The sequence below is a fragment of the Phialemonium atrogriseum genome, assembly GCF_030411735.1.
Source record: "Phialemonium atrogriseum strain 8032-3 unplaced genomic scaffold QBC33scaffold_3, whole genome shotgun sequence".
In the NCBI taxonomy this organism is placed as follows: domain Eukaryota; kingdom Fungi; phylum Ascomycota; class Sordariomycetes; order Cephalothecales; family Cephalothecaceae; genus Phialemonium; species Phialemonium atrogriseum.
This window is the reverse complement of record NW_026848140.1, coordinates 59555-77032: the sequence shown is the minus strand read 5'-3', so window position 1 is coordinate 77032 and position 17478 is coordinate 59555. Positions and strand designations below refer to the sequence as shown.

The window sequence follows — 17478 nt, the reverse complement described above, 5'->3', positions numbered from 1 at the left end:
TGTCCAGGCGCAGCTCAACGACCCTTCTTGACATTCGTTCGATCAACTTGCCAAAAGGTCTGAGACGACGCAGGCGTTGTAATATATCCTGAACGGCTCCTTGACGCGAGTCCGCTACTTGCTCGTCAACTCTGGCTGGGGTCCGAAGGACAGTCATCAAGACTCAACGGTGCTGTACGACCTTGTTCACAAGACCGTGAACCGAGTTTCGAAGTACTCAGCTAGCCAGCTTAAAGGTTGAGAGTGCCAACTTTGGTTCCATGAGAGACCCCCAATCTCGTGTCATGTACAAGTACCGGAGAGAGAAGAGGCTTATGCAGCTTGGATTTGAGACGGAGGACAAGATCGCAATGTGGATTGTGATCAACAGCTTGGATAGGTAATTATGGCTGGCAAATTGGCCTGGGTTGGGACCTCAACTACGGGCCCCTGACGTTGAGGAAGCTCATGATGGGACTCTCAAGCAAAGAATGAAGGAAATCGACGCTAGGGACAGTGATCTGGCTAGCAGATCTGGCATTCAAGGTTCAACAAAGAGTTTGGGCCCAAAGAACTGTTGTCAGGCTTGTCGACTATCAGATTTTAGTCGAAGTGGGCGCCGAAGAAGAGGGTATCTATAGTATAGGTATATAGAGAGGGATCAAACCTTGGGGAAACAGGTGGGGAATGGAGCTTGTTCCCCAAATGTTTCATTAGAAGCGCCTACAAGTGGTCATAACCGGTGGGACAAAATAATATAGTGTGCATCCATTGAGAGTGGTTGTGGGCAACGTATCCTTATTTGGCTATACTCAGTATATTGAAGTGTACTGTAAATAAAAGGAAAGAAAGAAGGGAAATCCAATCAGGGGCGCGTTCAGTACCCCAGGTCCCGCGCCCCTTTAGCTCTCCTTCGGTTATGCTACAAAGTAAGGTAGGTCTAACTACATTGGTTTCTGAGTGGGTCAACTGACGGAGATCTCCGTGTAGGTACTTCCTTCCTCCTACGCATTATTGTTGATAGTAACTTATATATCTCCCAGTAAAGTAGGTAGATACTAGGCCATGGACAACAATGCATTGACGACTAGGTGCATGAACCAACCCCCCCCCCCCCCCCCAGAGCAAATCGAAACATATCTCCCCGTCATTACATGATTAAAGTGTCGATCGTATTCCTAACCTCGCATCTCCCGCCTCCCGCCAACGGCCGGGCTCCTCCGCCCTGCCCCGCCTACCACTGCGACGTTACCGGGTCGTCGGGGATGAGGGTGACGGTGACAATAGAGGTGGGCGTGGGCGTCGGCTCCGGGCCCAGGACCGTGATGAAGGTGGTGACGACGGTGGGCGTGGGGCCGCTGACGCTGATGATGGTCCCGACGGTGACCGTGACGACGTTGCCGTTGTCGCCGCCCTTGGAGCTGGGCTGGTAGTCGTTGGGGACGCACTGCGAGTAATATATGCTGCGCAGCGGGGAGGGCAGAAAGCGTCAGCATGTGTCTCGCCTTTTGGACGCACGCGTGATGTGCCGTTGCTTTGGTGGGTTCAACTTACTTTCCGTCGTTGTAGCAGTATGCAGAAGTGGGACAGGCAGACGCGCCCGAATAGGTTATGCCACCGCCTATTCAAGATAGTGGTCAGCTCCAGATATTTCAGATCGAGCGAGCGAGCCGACGGAAGTGTGGGAAGGCGGATGGATATTGTGCTCACATTGTCCCCATATGGTTTGGGCCCCGTTCGGCGCCCGCGTCTGGGTCTGGATTTGGGTCACGGTCTGAGTCTGGGTCTGACCCCTCGAGATCGTAGTCGGCCTCCGGCCGCCGCCCCTCTGGCATAGACCTGCTCCGAGCAGCAGGGTGGAAACGAGAAGCGACTTCAACATGGTGCCCTACAAGTCGGCGAGACCGGATAGAGGGTATGGAGGATGGGGGATGGAGGATGGAGGGAGGATCAAGGATGGATGATCGAGTATGAAAGACTGAGAGTCGAAAATAACGAAGAAAGAGTAGTTGCAATGCCTCGCCCGGGCTGACTTCCCAGAGCTCGTCCCTTGATACATATATGGGGAGAAATCATCCCAGGAATCAGAATAGGGGACCCTCTCCCCCCCAGGGGAACAACAACGTCCAAGAGCCGGGTTTACAGTTTGCCAAATTGTAGCAATATCTCCGTACCACATCCTGGATTGGCCGCTTCATCACAATAAACACGCACGGCTCGGCTCAGGGGGGGCCCAGATCAAGCTCGACTTATTAAAACAGGAGACGAGATTGATATTGGGCGGGACCAAGAGCCCAGCCAGCTTAGCCGGATCAGGGATTGGGCTTGCTGTGAATGATCACATAATATTGTGAAATGGGCTGTCATTTTAGCCTCTTATGTAGCAAGGCGTGCGGCAGAGCCTGTTGTCGGCTATCCCCATCACTCCGTGCGTCTACTCCTTGGCCAAGGAAAAATACCCAACCCCCCGGGATCGGCTCCAGACAGCTGATAAACCACTAGATCGGAAACATGAATGTACCATGGGCCCAAAAAACATCCATGTGTGCCAGCCAGGCGAGATCTGCTCCCGCCCGCTCGCTTACGCCAGGGGGGAACTCTGTCGCTTGTTCCCAGTGCTACCCTCCTAACGACGGGACACTCGCCTGTTGCTCCCGGGGGCACGGGCTGCTATTGTCCGATTCATTAACCCAGGTTCCCGGGTGTTTGCCACAATCTGGAGCCGCTTCTATTTCCGTCTGTGCCAAGACCGAGCCGTCGGACGAAAGCCCTGAGTATGGTATATTGTTCTCTTTGTTTTTCCCTAGTTTTTTTTCTTTTCCTCGCCTCTTCTCGTTGGGAATGGGAAAACACCATCTGGATAAATCCCATCCACCCCCCGGGCCGGCGGGTGAAAACCGACCATTGCCCTTAAGATACAAACACAGGGTTATGCACTGTACTTGACATGTGTGTCCCCCGCTCTCGCATTCTCTCGCAGAGAGAGAGACGCCTCGGTTCTCTGCAAGCCTGCATCTCCCAAGCTGAGCCCCATCACGCGCTCGGCTCCATGGAGCCTGGGGCCAGTTGCCAAACTCCTGCCGGGGTCCTAATTATATCATATCTATCCGCTAAATGAAGCTCTAAGATCCGGCTCCTGGGACTTAGGGAGCAGCCCTCGGAGGCCGGACCAGGAAACCGGTAGCCGGGTGGGAAATGAGAAATAAAATAAAAATAATCCTCCTCTGCGGCTGGTAGCGGCTTGAGTGGACCAAGCTTATCGCGGTTCCGCCTCCTCCTACACCGTCCATGTCTTTACTATCTTCTTGTGGATGGAAACAAGCGAGGCTCCAAGGTCCCCCCTCGCTCCCAAGATAATGTCGTCCCGTCTTACGGGGCGAATCCCGGGGCTACGAGCAAAGGGGGTGTCATCATCCAAAAAGGGGGACGGCTGGCGTCAGGGGTATATATATGGAAAGCCGGATATAGCATCACGGGATTGTCTTGCCTGGTCAGGAATCCTGGGCCCCTGATGAGATCGGACGATTAACCTTTTTTAACCTTGTTTTTCTTCTTAACCGCCTTGATCGAACTTTGAAGTTACTGCCCGGCCCGGAGTTGGACAATCCCAAGATTGCGGACCTCAAATCACCCAAGCCAGGGATACAGGTCGATCCACTTGCCCCAATCGAAACCCCCTTTTAGATTTTTTTTTCATTACCCTTGGGAACGTCGTGACCTCTAATCAAGTAAATCTGTTGGTAAAGCAACCGTCGGAACATGTCTTTATCGCTCACAACTTCCCATTGCTGTGGTCCTCGACCTCGCAGAAGGCCTTGAACGTGATGAAGCTGTCATCCTTCCCGCCCTCCGACGTCAGGACAAGCTCTGCCGTGGCGCCGACGAAGAATATGTGGCCCTCCTCAATGTCGTGCACCGTGGGGCCGACCGATATCTTGCCCTTGCCGGTGGTGCAGATGACGATGCTCGGCCCGTCCAGCTGCTCAAAGGTCGCCTTTGACCCGTCGCCGCTCAGCACGGTCCGGATGATGCTGAACTCGTCGATGGGGGGGTCGTAGAGAGTGGCGGTGCTCCCAGAGCTGTAGGCCTTGGCGTTTAGGGTCGCGTAGGGGTACTCGGTCGGGTGCATCTTCTGCTCCTCGATGGGCGCGTAGTTGTAGGTCAGCATGGAGACGAGGGTGTCGACGTCCTTGAACTTGGGCGTCAGCCCCGCCCGCACCACGTTGTCGCTGGCGGCCATGCACTCGACCACGTCGCCGCTGAGGTAGGCGTGGATGTCGTCGGCCCGTAGGAAGAGCGCCTCGCCAGGCTGCAGGGTGACGTAGTTGAGGAACAAGAGCACGAAGAGGCCGTGGTCGGTGCCAAACTGGCCGTGGAGGCGCGTCACCAGCTCGGCGAGCGTCGCCCCGGATGTCGCGGCCACGCCCTTGGCGGCGAAGTCGGCGCCCGCGCTGGACGCCGACTCCACGAGGCTCTTGGTTGCCGCCGACAGGTCTGCTTCCGACGACGACATGACCGCGGCAAAGGCCTTCCGGAGAACTTGCTTGTTCTTGGCTGTCGCCTCCTGTGACTCGTCCCCCTCGTTGCCCTTCACCGTGTCCACGAATTCCCTGGCGGCCTCCTCACCGACGAGCTGGCGGAGTGCTGGCACATTCTCGAGGAAGTGGGCTATCTCGTTGAGCGGGCGAAACCCGCACAGCCCCTCGAACGGGGTGATGGCAATGGTCATCTCGGGCTTGTGGTTGTCATCGGGGTAGTTCTTGGGGTCCCTGGCATGCAATTCTCCCGCCAGCTTCTTGTTTGGATGTGCTTGGATGGACAGGGCCTTGTCGATCGAGAGGACCTTGAGCAGGAAGGGGAGCTTATTCCCGTATCTCGCCACGACGGACCGGGAGAGAAGCGCCTGGTTGTCCTGGACGAGATCGAGAAGGGTCCGGCCCGTGGTCAAGTCCTTGGACGGGTTGGAAGGATGCGTGCCCATCCATAGCTACGGAACGCGTGCAAAGCATTGGTTAGCAACATAGTCTACAGTCTACGGGTTCTGAAATAGCCACATACCTCTGCGTACGGCCGGTCATCTTGCACGACGAAATCTTCGGACGGAGTGGCAGCGGCGAGCTTGGCGGCGACGGAGGCTTGCCCTTTCTTTCCCCAGTCATACGAATTGACCCCGCACTGGAGCCGAATTAGAGGGACCTGCATGGTTGTTTTGGGGACGTAGGGGTTGCCAAATGCCGGAGAGTGAGGCGCCTGGAAGGGAGGCCTTTTTGCTTTTTGTGTTTGGTACCTGAGTAGTAGGAAACTTTAGTAGGTTGCTTTGCAAAAGGGGCGGTCTAGTAGGACACAAGCCATTGCTAACCCCTCCCTTGACATCACACCCGCATGGAGCGCGCGCCAAGAGCGAGCCGGGCAGGCAGGAGGGGTGGGTATAGGCGGGGTTATTCCATCTCACCGCCCTGATTCTGCCGCAACGGGTTCCCCTCGTAAGGACAACAAACTTGAAGCTCCCGGCGGCATATATACATAGGGTTTCAGTAGGAAGGCGCAAGCTCAAACTCCAGGCCCAAGAACCTAATTAATATGGGGTCCTGATAAACTTGCCGCTGCTGCTCAAATCCAGGCATTCCCGCCCCCTCAATTACCTATTTCCCTCTTCGTTGCCTGGCAACTCCCCTCCTTGCCGACCACTTCGCGCCTACCTTCCCAACAGACTCTAACCTGTAAGCACGCCCCCGACCCCCTGAGCTCGAGACACGGCTTATATGCGTGCCTACCTCTATGCCTGTCTCGACTTGCCACATGCGTTGCCAAAACCCCTCCAAAAAAACCAGGCCCCCTTATTTCGGACCCCAGTGGTATCTCTTTGATATTCATTCTACCTAGCATTCAGCTGCAGCCGTATCGTGCTAACATCATGCCCGACCTCAAGAAACAGGATTTACACTCCAGCCTTGGCGATTACTAGAACTTACCGTCAAACCCGCCGACAGGTATGGCCTCCCAACGCAGCCGCAGTGCCCGAGGCCCCGGACGTGGCAACGGCGGGAACCAGGGCGAGGAGCTGGATCTCTGGAATGCCTCCAAAAGTGACATACACAAGCTGGTGGAAATGATCAACAGCAGCAGCGACGACATGCGCGCCATCGGAGCACAGGACAGCTACATGGCAAAGAACAAGGGGAGCTACGATCCGCAGGCCGAGGAAGACAAGCTGGAGGCATTATTCCGCGGAGGGGTCCGGGATACCGAAAATATCAAGCAGAAGCTCGACGAAACCATGCACAAACTCATCATGGTCAGGGCGATACAGAAGAGCAAGGAAGAGGCCGAGGCCGCGGCTGGAGGCGGCTCGGGACCGTCGACCAGGGAGCGGTCCGGGGGATCCATGTCCGGCACGGGGAGATCGGGCTCGGTCCGTGGAGCGGGCGCAAAAGACCGCGAGCGCGAGCGCGAAAAGGAGAAGGAGCGAGACAAGGATAAAGACAAAGATAAAGAAAAGGACAAGGAGAAGGAAAAAGAGAAGGAGAAGGACAAAGAAAAGGAGAGGGACAGAGATCCCTCGTCTCTCTACGACTTCGACGGGGGTGGCGACTCGCCCGTCCCGTCGCCGTTGGGCAGCCACACGAGGAAGCTGGGCGGCGGGGCGGGGAGCGACCGCTCGGGCACCCGGGATAGTCTCCCGCCGCGCGACAGCATGCCGCCGGACCTCCCGGCCAGCGCGGCCGCCACGCAGCGCTCCAAGGTGAACTTCGTCAAGGGCCAGGACGTTGTCTTCAAGCCGAAGCCGACGCCGACCAACGACAACCCGGACTGGTTTCTCGGGCGGGTGCAGCAGGTCCTGGGCGAGGGCAAGTCCAGGCGGTACAAGGTGCAGGACGCCGACCCCGACGTGGCGCCCGAGGACAGGATCGAGTACCGGACCAGCGCGAGCAGCATGATCCCCATCCCCGCCGAGGGCGCCGAGCTGCCGGGGCTCGACAAGGGGAGGATCGTGCTGGCGCTGTATCCCGATAGCACCACCTTCTACAAGGCCGAGGTCACGGACATGGACGCCACGACGGGGAAGGTCAACCTCAGGTTCGAGGGCGAGGAGAACAGCGGGACCCTGCAGGTTGTTGACAGGCGGTTTGTTGTCGAGTACAGGAGCTGACTCGGACGGTAAGGGGGACTTGGGGTCCCCCCTTGCTTTGATTTTGCCTTCTTTTTTCTTCTCTACTCTCTTTATTTTCAACCCCATTTGCTGGCTCTCAATTTGGGTGAACCCAGCTGTTGTTTGCAACGGGAGTAAGGTGTGTTTCTTGGGGAGCGGAGTTGGGCATGATGGGTGGGCAGATTTGGGCATTAAGGTTACAAAAAGGTCTGGCAAGGCCTCTAGTCACTACCTATGTACTGTACAGGCATTATTATTAGTCAAACAAGCGATGGCAGATGCGTCGTCCATACACTAATAAGGCACATGATAAAGTTTGCAACGCTCGTGTTGAAGCTTTTGCGAGATTTGACCAAAGAGACGCCCCGTGCTCACTTGGCACTTGGCACTGGTGTTTGACGGGCACTGGCGGGCAGGTGAGCCTCAGGAGAAAACTGCCCCCATTGGCTGCTCCGAACAGGGGTAGCAAATCTCGGTTGAGCGTGTCAAAAAGTGAGCTGTCCGTGCCCGCACTGTTGCGCCCTGGCGAAATAGGGTCAGGGGTCGAAGCCACGAGAGATGAATTGAAACAGGAAAAGCATTGCTCGACTCCCAAGAAGCGTCGTTGCTAGTCTGTTCCGCACTTGCGACAGACTCGAGTCCCCTGCCAACCTGTCTCGAACCAAGCCACTGCCGTGCTCGTAGCTTTGACAGCTTTCGCAGACCGTCCATCCATCCACCTTATCTTGGTCGCTATTGTTTACTTGCAGATTATCGACCTCCAATTCACTGCGTCCAGGCCTGCCTTCCACCCTACTGGCATCCGATTGATTTGTCGTAGCGCCAAATCATTTTCCCCGAACTGGTCGGAGCGTTAACTCGAAGTCGATAAGCGCGCAGCGATCGCAATATACGCACATCCATCAAGGCAGAGTGGCGTTGGATCAACCGCATACACGGGCCAAACACCGAGCTCTCGCGACGACAGGAGCTTCTCGAACACTTTCGAACACTTCTCCCGCGCCCACTGACATCCATCCACACCTCACCGATCGCCCGCATATCATATACAGCCCCGCGACATATCTGCTCCGACAACCCTCCTCCACACCGGCGCTTCCCCAAACCTACTCCCCTCTTCGGCACAGGGAACCGCACCCGAGACACCCCTAAGCCGCTTACAGCCAAGTCCCCTCAAGATGGGCGGGCAGCTCTCCAAGATGATGGGCAAGATCTTCGGATCGAAGGAGATGCGCCTCCTGATGCTGGGCCTCGACGCCGCGGGCAAGACCACGATCCTCTACAAGCTCAAGCTGGGCCAGGACGTCACCACCATCCCCACAGTCGGCTTCAACGTCGAGACGGTCACGTACAAGAACGTCAAGTTCAACGTGTGGGACGTCGGCGGCCAGGACAAGATCAGGCCACTGTGGAGGCATTACTTTAGCGGTACGGGCCTTTCCCTTTCTTTCTCTGGCTGCTGCTTTCGCTGGAAGGGTGCGGTTCGGCTGAAGGATTCGAGAGCTAATGATAATCACCAGGCACCCAGGGATTGATCTTCGTTATCGACTCGTCGGACCGGGCGCGGATGGACGAGGCAAGACAGGAGCTGCACCGCATCATCAACGACCGGGAGATGAAGGATAGCCTGCTGCTGGTGTTTGCGAACAAGCAGGATCTCGACAATGGTACGTAAAGGGGAGACAGACGCAGCCAACCACACGCAGACCAAACTAACGCCCTTCCCCCCCCCCCAAAATAGCCATGAAGCCCCAAGAAGTAACCGAGGCCCTCCAGCTGTCCAAGCTGAAGGACAAGGTCTGGTACGTCGTGCCCAGCTGCGCCACCACGGGCGAGGGCCTCCTCGAGGGCCTGGCCTGGCTGTCCAACAACGTCAAGGCCCAGCCCGCCCCGTCGAAGAAGTAGCCGGGGAGCCCCGGGTCTGCCGCGGGCTGGAGGAAAGGCGCGGGGGGGACCGTGTCTCGGGTTATCTTCTTCATTTTTTAATTATCTAGAGGACACCTCCTTCACAGTTCGACGAGGTTTATCTTCTTTCCCTCTGCTGCCACCGCCACCTCGGTTTTACCTTTTTTTCTTCTCCCCCTGGGCCTGGCCTGGCCTACCCTAGCCTAGCCTTGGCTTACCCGCTGGATACTACGTGCTATCGAATACCCGCCGGTTTACCTGCGACCTTTGAAAGAAGGCCCGGAAGCGATGTGGAAACTCCATCATCAATCGGCTCGCCCCCTTCTCCCCAAAACACCCCCCTGGTTTCGCCTGTGTCTGCATCGCATGCTAGGTGGGGCCTTACATAACGTGCAAGGGCAAAGGATACAGACGGTTTCTATCTTGCGGACCAGAACCTGTGTCGTGGAGATTAGGATGTGGGCGGTCGGGGTTGGAAATGGAAATGGAAAGGCCCGGGAGGATCAGGCGGTAGAAGGAGGATGGGGGGATGCTAGTCACGGGCTGTCCAAGACGGGGGGTCAAGAGAACCCCGGAAATGCTCTTTTTGATCTGATTTCTCGGGTCCTTGATGTGTATGAACTTTTGTCCTTTATTTTTTTTTTCTCTCTTGCTGCTTGTTTGTTGCTCGTGTTGGAATCTGTATGCATTTTCTATTTGCTTCATATGGTTTTTTTTTTTTTTTTTTTGGCTCTTGCGATCGAATATTTATACTTACAGGGCGATACCCAGAATGGCGGATTATTACTACTGAACCAAAATCCTCTTCCTGGCTTGTTCCAGACGGGGTTGCTTCTACCTGCTTTCCGCCGCCTACCTGACTAGTACATGGTAACGCTATATAACGTAGATCTGCTGGTGTTCTGATGTGTTCCAACAGAAAGTCCTGGTTTTGCCCATGCATTGAGAGACATGGCACATGGCTCCTTGTTGTGAGAATACTAGCTTGTCATAATGAGCTTCCTGAGCTGGCTCCTCCGTCTAACCGAACGCTAGAACTACATGCCTTATCAAGACCTCGACGATGCAACTATCTATGACTTCAGAACAGAAGGGGAACATACGGCCCACGCGGATTATAAACGCCAGGAGCCCAATGCAGTCCGCCCGGAGCCGGAACGCCATGCACAACAAAGAAACGATACCCAAAAAAGCAGCAGACTGGAAAGCCAATAATGCCATCCCAAGTGCTGCCCAAAACTCTGGCTAGGAAAACACTGAGACATAATAGGACACAACAAAAGGAGAGGAAAAAAGGCAAGCGAAGCCCATCACCCGTCTTTGACCCTCTTCCCAGGCCTGACGATCGTGTCGTCAGGCAGCCCACTCCTCTTCGTCCCCGGCAGCGAGCTGGTGCGTATGTCGTTGTCGTCCTGGCTGACGCGGCGGTGCGGGTACTCGGCCTTGAGGCCCTCGAAGCAGTTGGCGCGGACCGGGTCGCCCGTCGTGAAGAAGGGGTGCTGCAGCGCCTCCGCCGCCGTCAGCCGCCGCTCCGGGTCGTACTCCAGCAGGCCCGACAGCAGCCCGTACCCCTCCTGCCCCAGGCTGGCTAGTGGGGACGACCCCTGCCCGGACGTGCCGCCGCTGGTGCTGCTGCTGCTGTTGCCGTTGCTGGCGCTGGAGCTGGTGTTGGCGCTGCTGGTCGTGGGCTGGTTGATGGTGTTGTAGTACCACTTCTCCAGGTGGCTGACGCCGGCGGCTGCCGCCGACGACCGCTGCTGGTGGCCGCCGCTGCCGTAGTGCTGGGCCGCGTGGTGGTGGGAATGGTGGTGGCCCTGGCCGCTGAGCGGCGGCTGCAGGGTGGACAGGTGGCTGTAGTCGGGCATGCTCGTCAGCAGGGGCCAGCGCTCCTTGGTCGGCAGGCCCATGATGTCGACGATGCGCTGCATCTGGTTCCGCTGGAAGGGGACCGTCTTCTTGTTGTCCATCTTGGCCTCCTCTCCCTTGAAGATGGGCCGGAGCGACAGCAGCTCGGCGAAGATGCAGCCCACCGCCCACATGTCGATGGCGGGCGTGTAGTGCTTGCTGCCCAGGAGCAGCTCCGGGGCGCGATACCATATCGTCACGACCACCTTATCGCCGCTGAAGAGCGCGTGGAGCGGCTTGTAAAACAGCCGGGCCAGCCCGAGGTCGCCGATCTTGACCTCGCCGGACGACGTCACCATGATGTTAGCGGGCTTGAGGTCGCGGTGGAGCACCCAGTTGGTGTGCAGGTACTGGCAACCGTTGAGGAGCTGGAACATGATGGACTTTATGGTGGTGGCCGGTATGGGGTGCCGCGGCTGCTGGGTGTGGTGGTGGATGATCTGGAGGAGGTCGTGCTCGGCGTACTCGAACACCATGAAGATGCACTTGTCCTCGAGGATGATCTCGACCAGCCTGATGACGTTCTGATGGTTGAGTTCGGAGCACAGTGCCATCTCGCGCACCGCCGATTGGGAGATGCCCGTGTATGCCACTTGCTCGCCCTCCTTGTCGGGCTTGAACTTTTTGATGGCGAACTCGCCCGGCGACCCGTGGCGGCCGAGCGCCTTGTACACGCGGCCGTAGGTCCCGCTACTGATAAAGCCGACGACCTTGTACCTGTCTGTCACCCGGACCTTGCTCTGGTACCCCATCGGGCCGGTGCCTCTATCGGCGGGATCTGCAGATATGCGTAAGCGTGAGAAACCATGCCGGGAGGTAAGGAAAACCCCGGACAGGCGAAGCCATGGCGGCCGGCGTTGTCAGACCGCCGCAGCAGTGACATGGCACGGAGAGAGGGGGAGGGAGAGAGAGGGTGCAAATCGATGCGAAAGTAGGCGATGGTCTGGAATAATGGAACAAGCAGAAATATGGCAGAGGGCGGAGAGGATGGAAAGAAAGCCTTAAGTTCGTTCGCTACCGCCAAGCCAAGCCTTAGGCGAGTGGTGAGCGGACCTTGGATTTCCGGGTTGTATTATGGACGGGATATTGGATGGGAGCTGACAGGAGCTAGCATGACTCGGAACTACGGGATATGAGATCCAATACTTCCGATCACCGAAGGAACGAGCGGGGGAGCGGGGAGGACAGCAACCTACGCAGCTAGTGGGATGGAGGATGTGGAAATGTGGGATGTGGAAAGAAGCGAGACGCAGGCAGGCAAACAAACGAAATCACCGCAAAATAGCGTGGCTAGCTAGCTGCCTTACCATCAAATGCTGCCTGGACACTCCTCTTCAGGGATTGAGTCCTCGATGCTGACCCCGACCCCGGTCCAGACGCCCCTGACGATGGGTTCGTGAGGCTCATCGGAGGCAGGCGGAGATTTGGTGTGGAGAAAGCTGAGTTGCGCACTTCGAATCGAGTTCAACGACCCCCACCCCCCCTTCTTCACTGGTGCACTGTTGGGGGGACAGACCTGGGAGAAACGGGGATTGAAGGGTAGCGTCTCAAAACTCTGGAAAGATGGCCCAAAAGCGTACAATAGAAAGAAGCGTAGAAGTCGAGGAATGTAAACCAATGAATAGCAATGAATGCAGGCCTCGAAAAGATGCCATGAGGTTGGGCAAGGATAATAAAAGGTGGGGCTCTGCATGTGGCTGTACTTGTGGCTGAACCCAAGGAAGCTGGACTTCTGGAGGACAAGAGTCACGTGGGACCCGGCAGCTCCTCCTTCATCCCGAGATTGCAGCTGGCTTCAGAGAGAGTCCATATCAGATGCTGCGGACATTTACTCTCATAAAATATTGAATCAATATCAACTACCTGAGGTGACTAGCTAGGCCAACGAAAATGACGACCCGATTCCTTCGTAGATCCATCCGACTACTAGTGGTCAACCCGAACTCGTCACAGGAGATGACGCGAGGGATGGAGGAAGCTCTCAAAGGGACTAAAACATCGGATGTATGCTGTGCCGAAAATATCCAGCATCTGGTCATAGGCATGAGAGCTGCCGGCCTGACCTACAACATAGGAAACCGAGATCTACACCTACACTGCGCCGGCAGAGTCTCCCGCAAGCATCAACTCCGGAGAAGATGTCGCGTCGAGCTACGACGTTGTCTACAAGAACCTCACGAGCACCGGCGAACTCCAGAAGTACGACGGCGTGCTTGTGGCATGCTTCAGTGCTCATCCACTGGTCCATAAACTGGCCCACGAGCAGGGAAGTCGGGGACTCTTGGCCGTCACCGGCATATTTGAAGCGAGTATCCTTGCCTCTCTATCACTGCTAACCACACCGCTCTCGAGCTCGGCCACCCCGCGAACCTGGGGTATCGTGACGACCGGGAAGTTCTGGGAGAGTCACTTGGCTGCGGGAGTCAGCGACCTCCTGGGACAGGACCCCAATTCTCGCAATGTCAAATTTGCGGGAGTCGAGTCCACCGGTCTGGATGCGGGCGATTTTCACGGCGAGATGCATCCGGCCATAATACGGCAGAAGCTCAAGGAGGCGACGAAGCGACTACTCAGCACGGGCGCCGTGGACTGCGTCGTCATGGGCTGTGCCGGAATGGCAGGTCTAGAGGAGACTATCAGGGATGCAGCGATCGAGAGGCATGGCAAGGAAGCTGGGAACCGTCTGTACATCATCGATGGAGTGAAGGCAGGAATAGGCCTACTAGAGCAGATGGTCAGGAACAAGAGAATGTTCCAGAAGCAGTAATCCCGTCGAATAGTAAACTGCGCCAAGGTAAAAGCACGCTGCACAAACCGGTCTAGATCACAACGCATGTAATTGTCAATCAATCCGTCTCGTCCGTCCCCAAACCTCGTCGGCATCCTTCTTGCCCTTCGTCTCCGGCACATTCCAAGCGACAAACACGGACCAGAGCATGGCAAATGCCGCAAAGATAAAGTAGACCCAACCGGCGCCGCCAAAGCGCTCGTTCAGGGCGGCGTTGATGATGGGGAAGAACTGGGCCACGAGGAAGGTGGCCACGTAGTTGGCGCTCAGGCACCACGACTGCGTCGCCCCGACGGCCTCCTGGCCGACCAGTTCCGATGCCATGATGAAGGGCACGGGGCCAAGACCGACGGCGAAGAAGGCCACGAAGAACAGCACCGAGACGGCGGACAGGATCTTGACGCCGAACCTGATAGACAGCGCCAGTGCTAGCGAGCTGGAGCCCTGGCCGATGATGGAGAGCAACAGACAGGTCTTCCTGCCCAGCCGGTCGGGTAGCGGCGAGCAGGCAATGGTGGTGAAGAGGTTGATGGCCGAGATCATGATCGTCAGCAGCGACGAGTTCATAGGCACCAAGTCGGCTAGGAGCACGACCGAGTACATGATGATGGAATTGATGCCGCAGAACTGCTGCGCAAAGGCGATGCCCACGACCGCGACGATGGCCGGCCTGTAAGACGGATCCCGAACGACCTGGACGAAGCCCAGATGCTCCGCCGGCGCCTTGCCCGACGACACCGGCGACGCCAACGCCACGGCCCCGTCGCCGCCAGCCAGCAACCCCTGCTCCTCTGCGGAAACCGCCGGGATGCCGCTCCCGGCGCCCCAGCCGTCGACCTCTTCGCCGACGTCAACGCCCGTCCCGCGGATGCGCTGCAGGATCCTCCTCGCGCGCGCGACGTCACCGCCCGAGGCAGCCGTCCAGGCGGGGCTCTCGGGCACGAGCAGCAGTCCGAGGCCCTGGGCGGCCGCGACGGCGACGCCGGCGGCCAGGATCCAGCGCCAGGCGGCGCCGTGGCTGAGGAAGTAGCCAAGGGTCTGGGTGGCCAGGATGCCGACGTTGATGCTGATCTGCGTGAAGGCGCCGAACAGGCCGCGCTCCCGCGGGGGCGCCACCTCGCTGATGTACAGCGGCACGATCACGGTGGCGGCGCCGGCGCCGACGCCCGCGATGAGGCGGCCCGCGCCCAGGACGGGGATGCCCCCGGCTAGCGTCTCGGCCACAGAACCTAGCAGGAAGAAGGCCGCGGTGATGCGCATGGCCGGCAGGCGGCCGCGGGTCGAGGCGAAGGGCCCCGCTGCAAGGGCCCCGCCGAGGCCGCCGAGCGTGAAGGCGGACGAGACTGTGGCGAACTGGGCCGGCGTCATGGGAATGCAGTCCGGGAGCGAGCGGGGGGTGCTATCGGTTTCGGGCTTGCGAGCGAGGGAGAGCAGGGCGGACATGACGGTCGCTGGCGTGGACTTCTGGGCGCAGGTGATGGCATCTTGTGGAGCGTTCAGCTCGGCCTGTACATGGGGAGAGGGGAGTCAGCTGTCTATTGCTATCGTGTCGGAGGATGTTGTTGCAAATACGGCTCCGATCCTGCAAAGGGAGGGGGAATGCGTTCCCATGTAAACGTACCAGGTGAAAGCCGAACTGGAGAGGCCCGAGGGTCGCGATGGTGATGATGATAATAAGATAGAGCGACACATCTTTTACGCATTGCCGCAATCCCGATGGCGCCATTTTGAGAGAAGGAGGAGGGCTAGGCGCTCTGGAGCTGCTGACGATGTCAAGCTCAGCTTCGGACAATTGACGTTGCTCTCGTGTGTGACGGTGTGTCAATGCCATTCCAAGCATGACGGCAGACGTGGCCCGTGCCCAACGCCAAGCCGCAACTCTATGGACCCCTGCCCTCGCTCCCATATTTGGCTGCCTACCTACCTTCCTTTTTCTAACAACGCTTCTGAACATATCATTGAGCAGACACTTGCAGCAGCAGTTCGTACAACCAGCAGCAATCACTGCGGTTTTCTTGATTATTGCACACTGAAAAGGTCAAACTTAGGTGTTTGTGAGTTGCAGTAAACTGACAACTCCTGGTCCAAAGTCGGGGTGGTCTTGTACAAAAAAGCCTCGGGAGAATATACATATATATATATATATATATATATTGCCCTTGGCATCGACACGGCGGTTGTAGAGCGCTCTGCTTGGGCGTCGACTTCTCCACCGGGTGATTTCCAACTGGGGGAAGTGCGAGTGGTGCCGCTTAAGCATCTTGGGGTCATGTCTTAGACCTCCCGGTTCTTCCAGCCGCCCTCGAGAGCTGCGCGGACTCCCGCTTCCAAGGAATCCAAGTCTCCCTCGCCCAGGCCGAGAAGGCCATTGTCATTCTTCTCGTACAGAGTCCCGCCCTCGGCCCATATCCTTCTCAAGGTCACACCGGTAGCCCGTGGGTTGCCTTCCTCCCACGCCTTTGCCTCCAACTTCCTGAGATCATCGAGAGATGTGGAAGACACGGCCCATTTGGCCCCCGTCTGCTTCTCATACTCGGCCAAGACCTGTTTTGGCGTGACAACGAAGGACTGCACCTTCAAAGCCTTGCCGTAGGATTGCTCGGGGTGTTTCAGCGTTGCAGCGACAAACTTGCCCACGCTATTGTTTGGGCTGCTATTAGTTCCCTGAAACGAGACCATCAAAATGACGACGCAGGCCTTGAAGGGGTGCAACAACTCACTCCCGCATAGTGCAAAACCCAACCCTACCCTGTCCATCATCAATCACATAGGCCCGCTTGTTCGCAACATCAAACCCGCCCGCCGCCTCCAGCCCCGGCGAAAGGTCAACCCACATATCGAAATACGGCCCCGTGACGACGTATGTGACCTTTAGCCGCTTGACATTCTCACGCACGTACCTCCGCACCTCCAGCTTCAGCCGGTGCGGTCTCTCCTCGGCGCTCCGCGGCCCGTGCTCGATGTCGGTGCCGTACTCGGATGGCAGGAACCACCGCACGGTCCCGGACTCCTCGGCCAGGCGGATCAGCGCCACCTGCGCGCCGAGGACGTCGCGCCCGACGGCCGAGACGACCGTGTCGGCGCCGGTGCTCGCGTACGCGGCTCGCACGTCCGCCTCGCTCGTGATGTCGCCCTCGATGACGGTCAGCCCGGCCGTCTTCCACCGGTCCAGCTGCGCCGCCTTGGCCGACGCCGTGGCGGGAGACGTGAACAGCACGACCTTGCCGGGGCCCGGGTTGGCGGCTAGCAGCGAGGTGGTGATGTACCGCCCGATGGTGCCGGTGCCGCCGAAGACGAGGATCTTGGATGGTGCGGAGGAGGCCATGGTTGAAACGGTGGGTGCTGTGGACTTGGCCCTTGTGCGATGCGGGGAAGGGGATTTGCTCTTTGGTCCCTTTATATACAATTGCTGCCGATATTCGCTGGGGGAATCACGTCATAGCTGACAAACTAGATGGCCCCACGCTGCATGAGGCAGTCAACATTTAGGTAGGTAGGTAGGCACTTGGGTCGGGCGGGTTTGGCCAGCAGCGGGAATAATCATTTGCGCTCCGAGGAGCTTTGCGATGCGACAGTTACATGAAATGGAAATTGAGGATAACCCTTTGCCAATTGTCATTGCAACTCGAGTTATGGCCAAGGGGCTTCCCTAACTGGCAACATTTTGACTATCTTTGCTCCTCTTGGAGCTAGGAAACCTATGTAGGTCCCAGAGCACTGCTGCCATCGGCTCGGGTCAGATTCGGGCCTT

General features: G+C 57.6%; 8 protein-coding genes across 8 annotated transcripts; 4 read left to right on the top strand and 4 right to left on the bottom strand.

Annotated features, from left to right (window-relative positions):
- Positions 1–1213: 1213 nt before the first annotated feature.
- Positions 1214–1861, bottom strand: QBC33DRAFT_597212 (uncharacterized protein; the record flags this gene model as incomplete). The annotated part of the gene is made up of 3 exons (XM_060431916.1): positions 1214–1442; positions 1534–1600; positions 1690–1861. 3 exons carry the CDS (start codon positions 1859–1861, stop codon positions 1214–1216), a joined length of 468 nt encoding a protein of 155 aa, XP_060286978.1.
- A 1890-nt stretch (positions 1862–3751) lies between these two features.
- QBC33DRAFT_555275 (mannose-6-phosphate isomerase) lies at positions 3752–5181 on the bottom strand (the record flags this gene model as incomplete). The annotated part of the gene is made up of 2 exons (XM_060429619.1): positions 3752–4966; positions 5038–5181. 2 exons carry the CDS (start codon positions 5179–5181, stop codon positions 3752–3754), a joined length of 1359 nt encoding a protein of 452 aa, XP_060286977.1.
- Positions 5182–5838: 657 nt separating this feature from the next.
- Positions 5839–7246, top strand: QBC33DRAFT_215792 (SGF29 tudor-like domain-containing protein). Its single transcript, XM_060422725.1, has one exon. It carries the CDS (start codon positions 5972–5974, stop codon positions 7127–7129), a length of 1158 nt encoding a protein of 385 aa, XP_060286976.1. The 5' UTR covers positions 5839–5971; the 3' UTR covers positions 7130–7246.
- Positions 7247–8074: 828 nt separating this feature from the next.
- On the top strand, positions 8075–9178 carry QBC33DRAFT_215638 (ADP-ribosylation factor family-domain-containing protein). The gene is made up of 3 exons (XM_060422723.1): positions 8075–8557; positions 8650–8796; positions 8871–9178. The coding sequence occupies exons 1-3, from the start codon at positions 8308–8310 to the stop codon at positions 9032–9034; spliced, it is 561 nt and encodes a 186-aa protein (XP_060286975.1). The 5' UTR covers positions 8075–8307; the 3' UTR covers positions 9035–9178.
- Positions 9179–9998, top strand: QBC33DRAFT_215639 (uncharacterized protein). Its single transcript, XM_060422724.1, has one exon. The coding sequence runs from the start codon at positions 9323–9325 to the stop codon at positions 9896–9898; it is 576 nt and encodes a 191-aa protein (XP_060286974.1). The 5' UTR covers positions 9179–9322; the 3' UTR covers positions 9899–9998.
- Positions 9999–10344: 346 nt separating this feature from the next.
- QBC33DRAFT_575783 (kinase-like domain-containing protein) lies at positions 10345–12346 on the bottom strand (the record flags this gene model as incomplete). Its single annotated transcript, XM_060430856.1, has 2 exons — positions 10345–11717; positions 12247–12346. The coding sequence occupies 2 exons, from the start codon at positions 12344–12346 to the stop codon at positions 10345–10347; spliced, it is 1473 nt and encodes a 490-aa protein (XP_060286973.1).
- Positions 12347–12693: 347 nt separating this feature from the next.
- QBC33DRAFT_525660 (Asp/Glu/hydantoin racemase) lies at positions 12694–13771 on the top strand. Its single transcript, XM_060426839.1, has 2 exons — positions 12694–12943; positions 13014–13771. The coding sequence occupies exons 1-2, from the start codon at positions 12830–12832 to the stop codon at positions 13704–13706; spliced, it is 807 nt and encodes a 268-aa protein (XP_060286972.1). The 5' UTR covers positions 12694–12829; the 3' UTR covers positions 13707–13771.
- A 10-nt stretch (positions 13772–13781) lies between these two features.
- On the bottom strand, positions 13782–17052 carry QBC33DRAFT_445250 (major facilitator superfamily domain-containing protein; the record flags this gene model as incomplete). Its single annotated transcript, XM_060424317.1, has 3 exons — positions 13782–15233; positions 16047–16365; positions 16448–17052. 3 exons carry the CDS (start codon positions 17050–17052, stop codon positions 13782–13784), a joined length of 2376 nt encoding a protein of 791 aa, XP_060286971.1.
- Between the last annotated feature and the right edge of the window lie 426 nt (positions 17053–17478).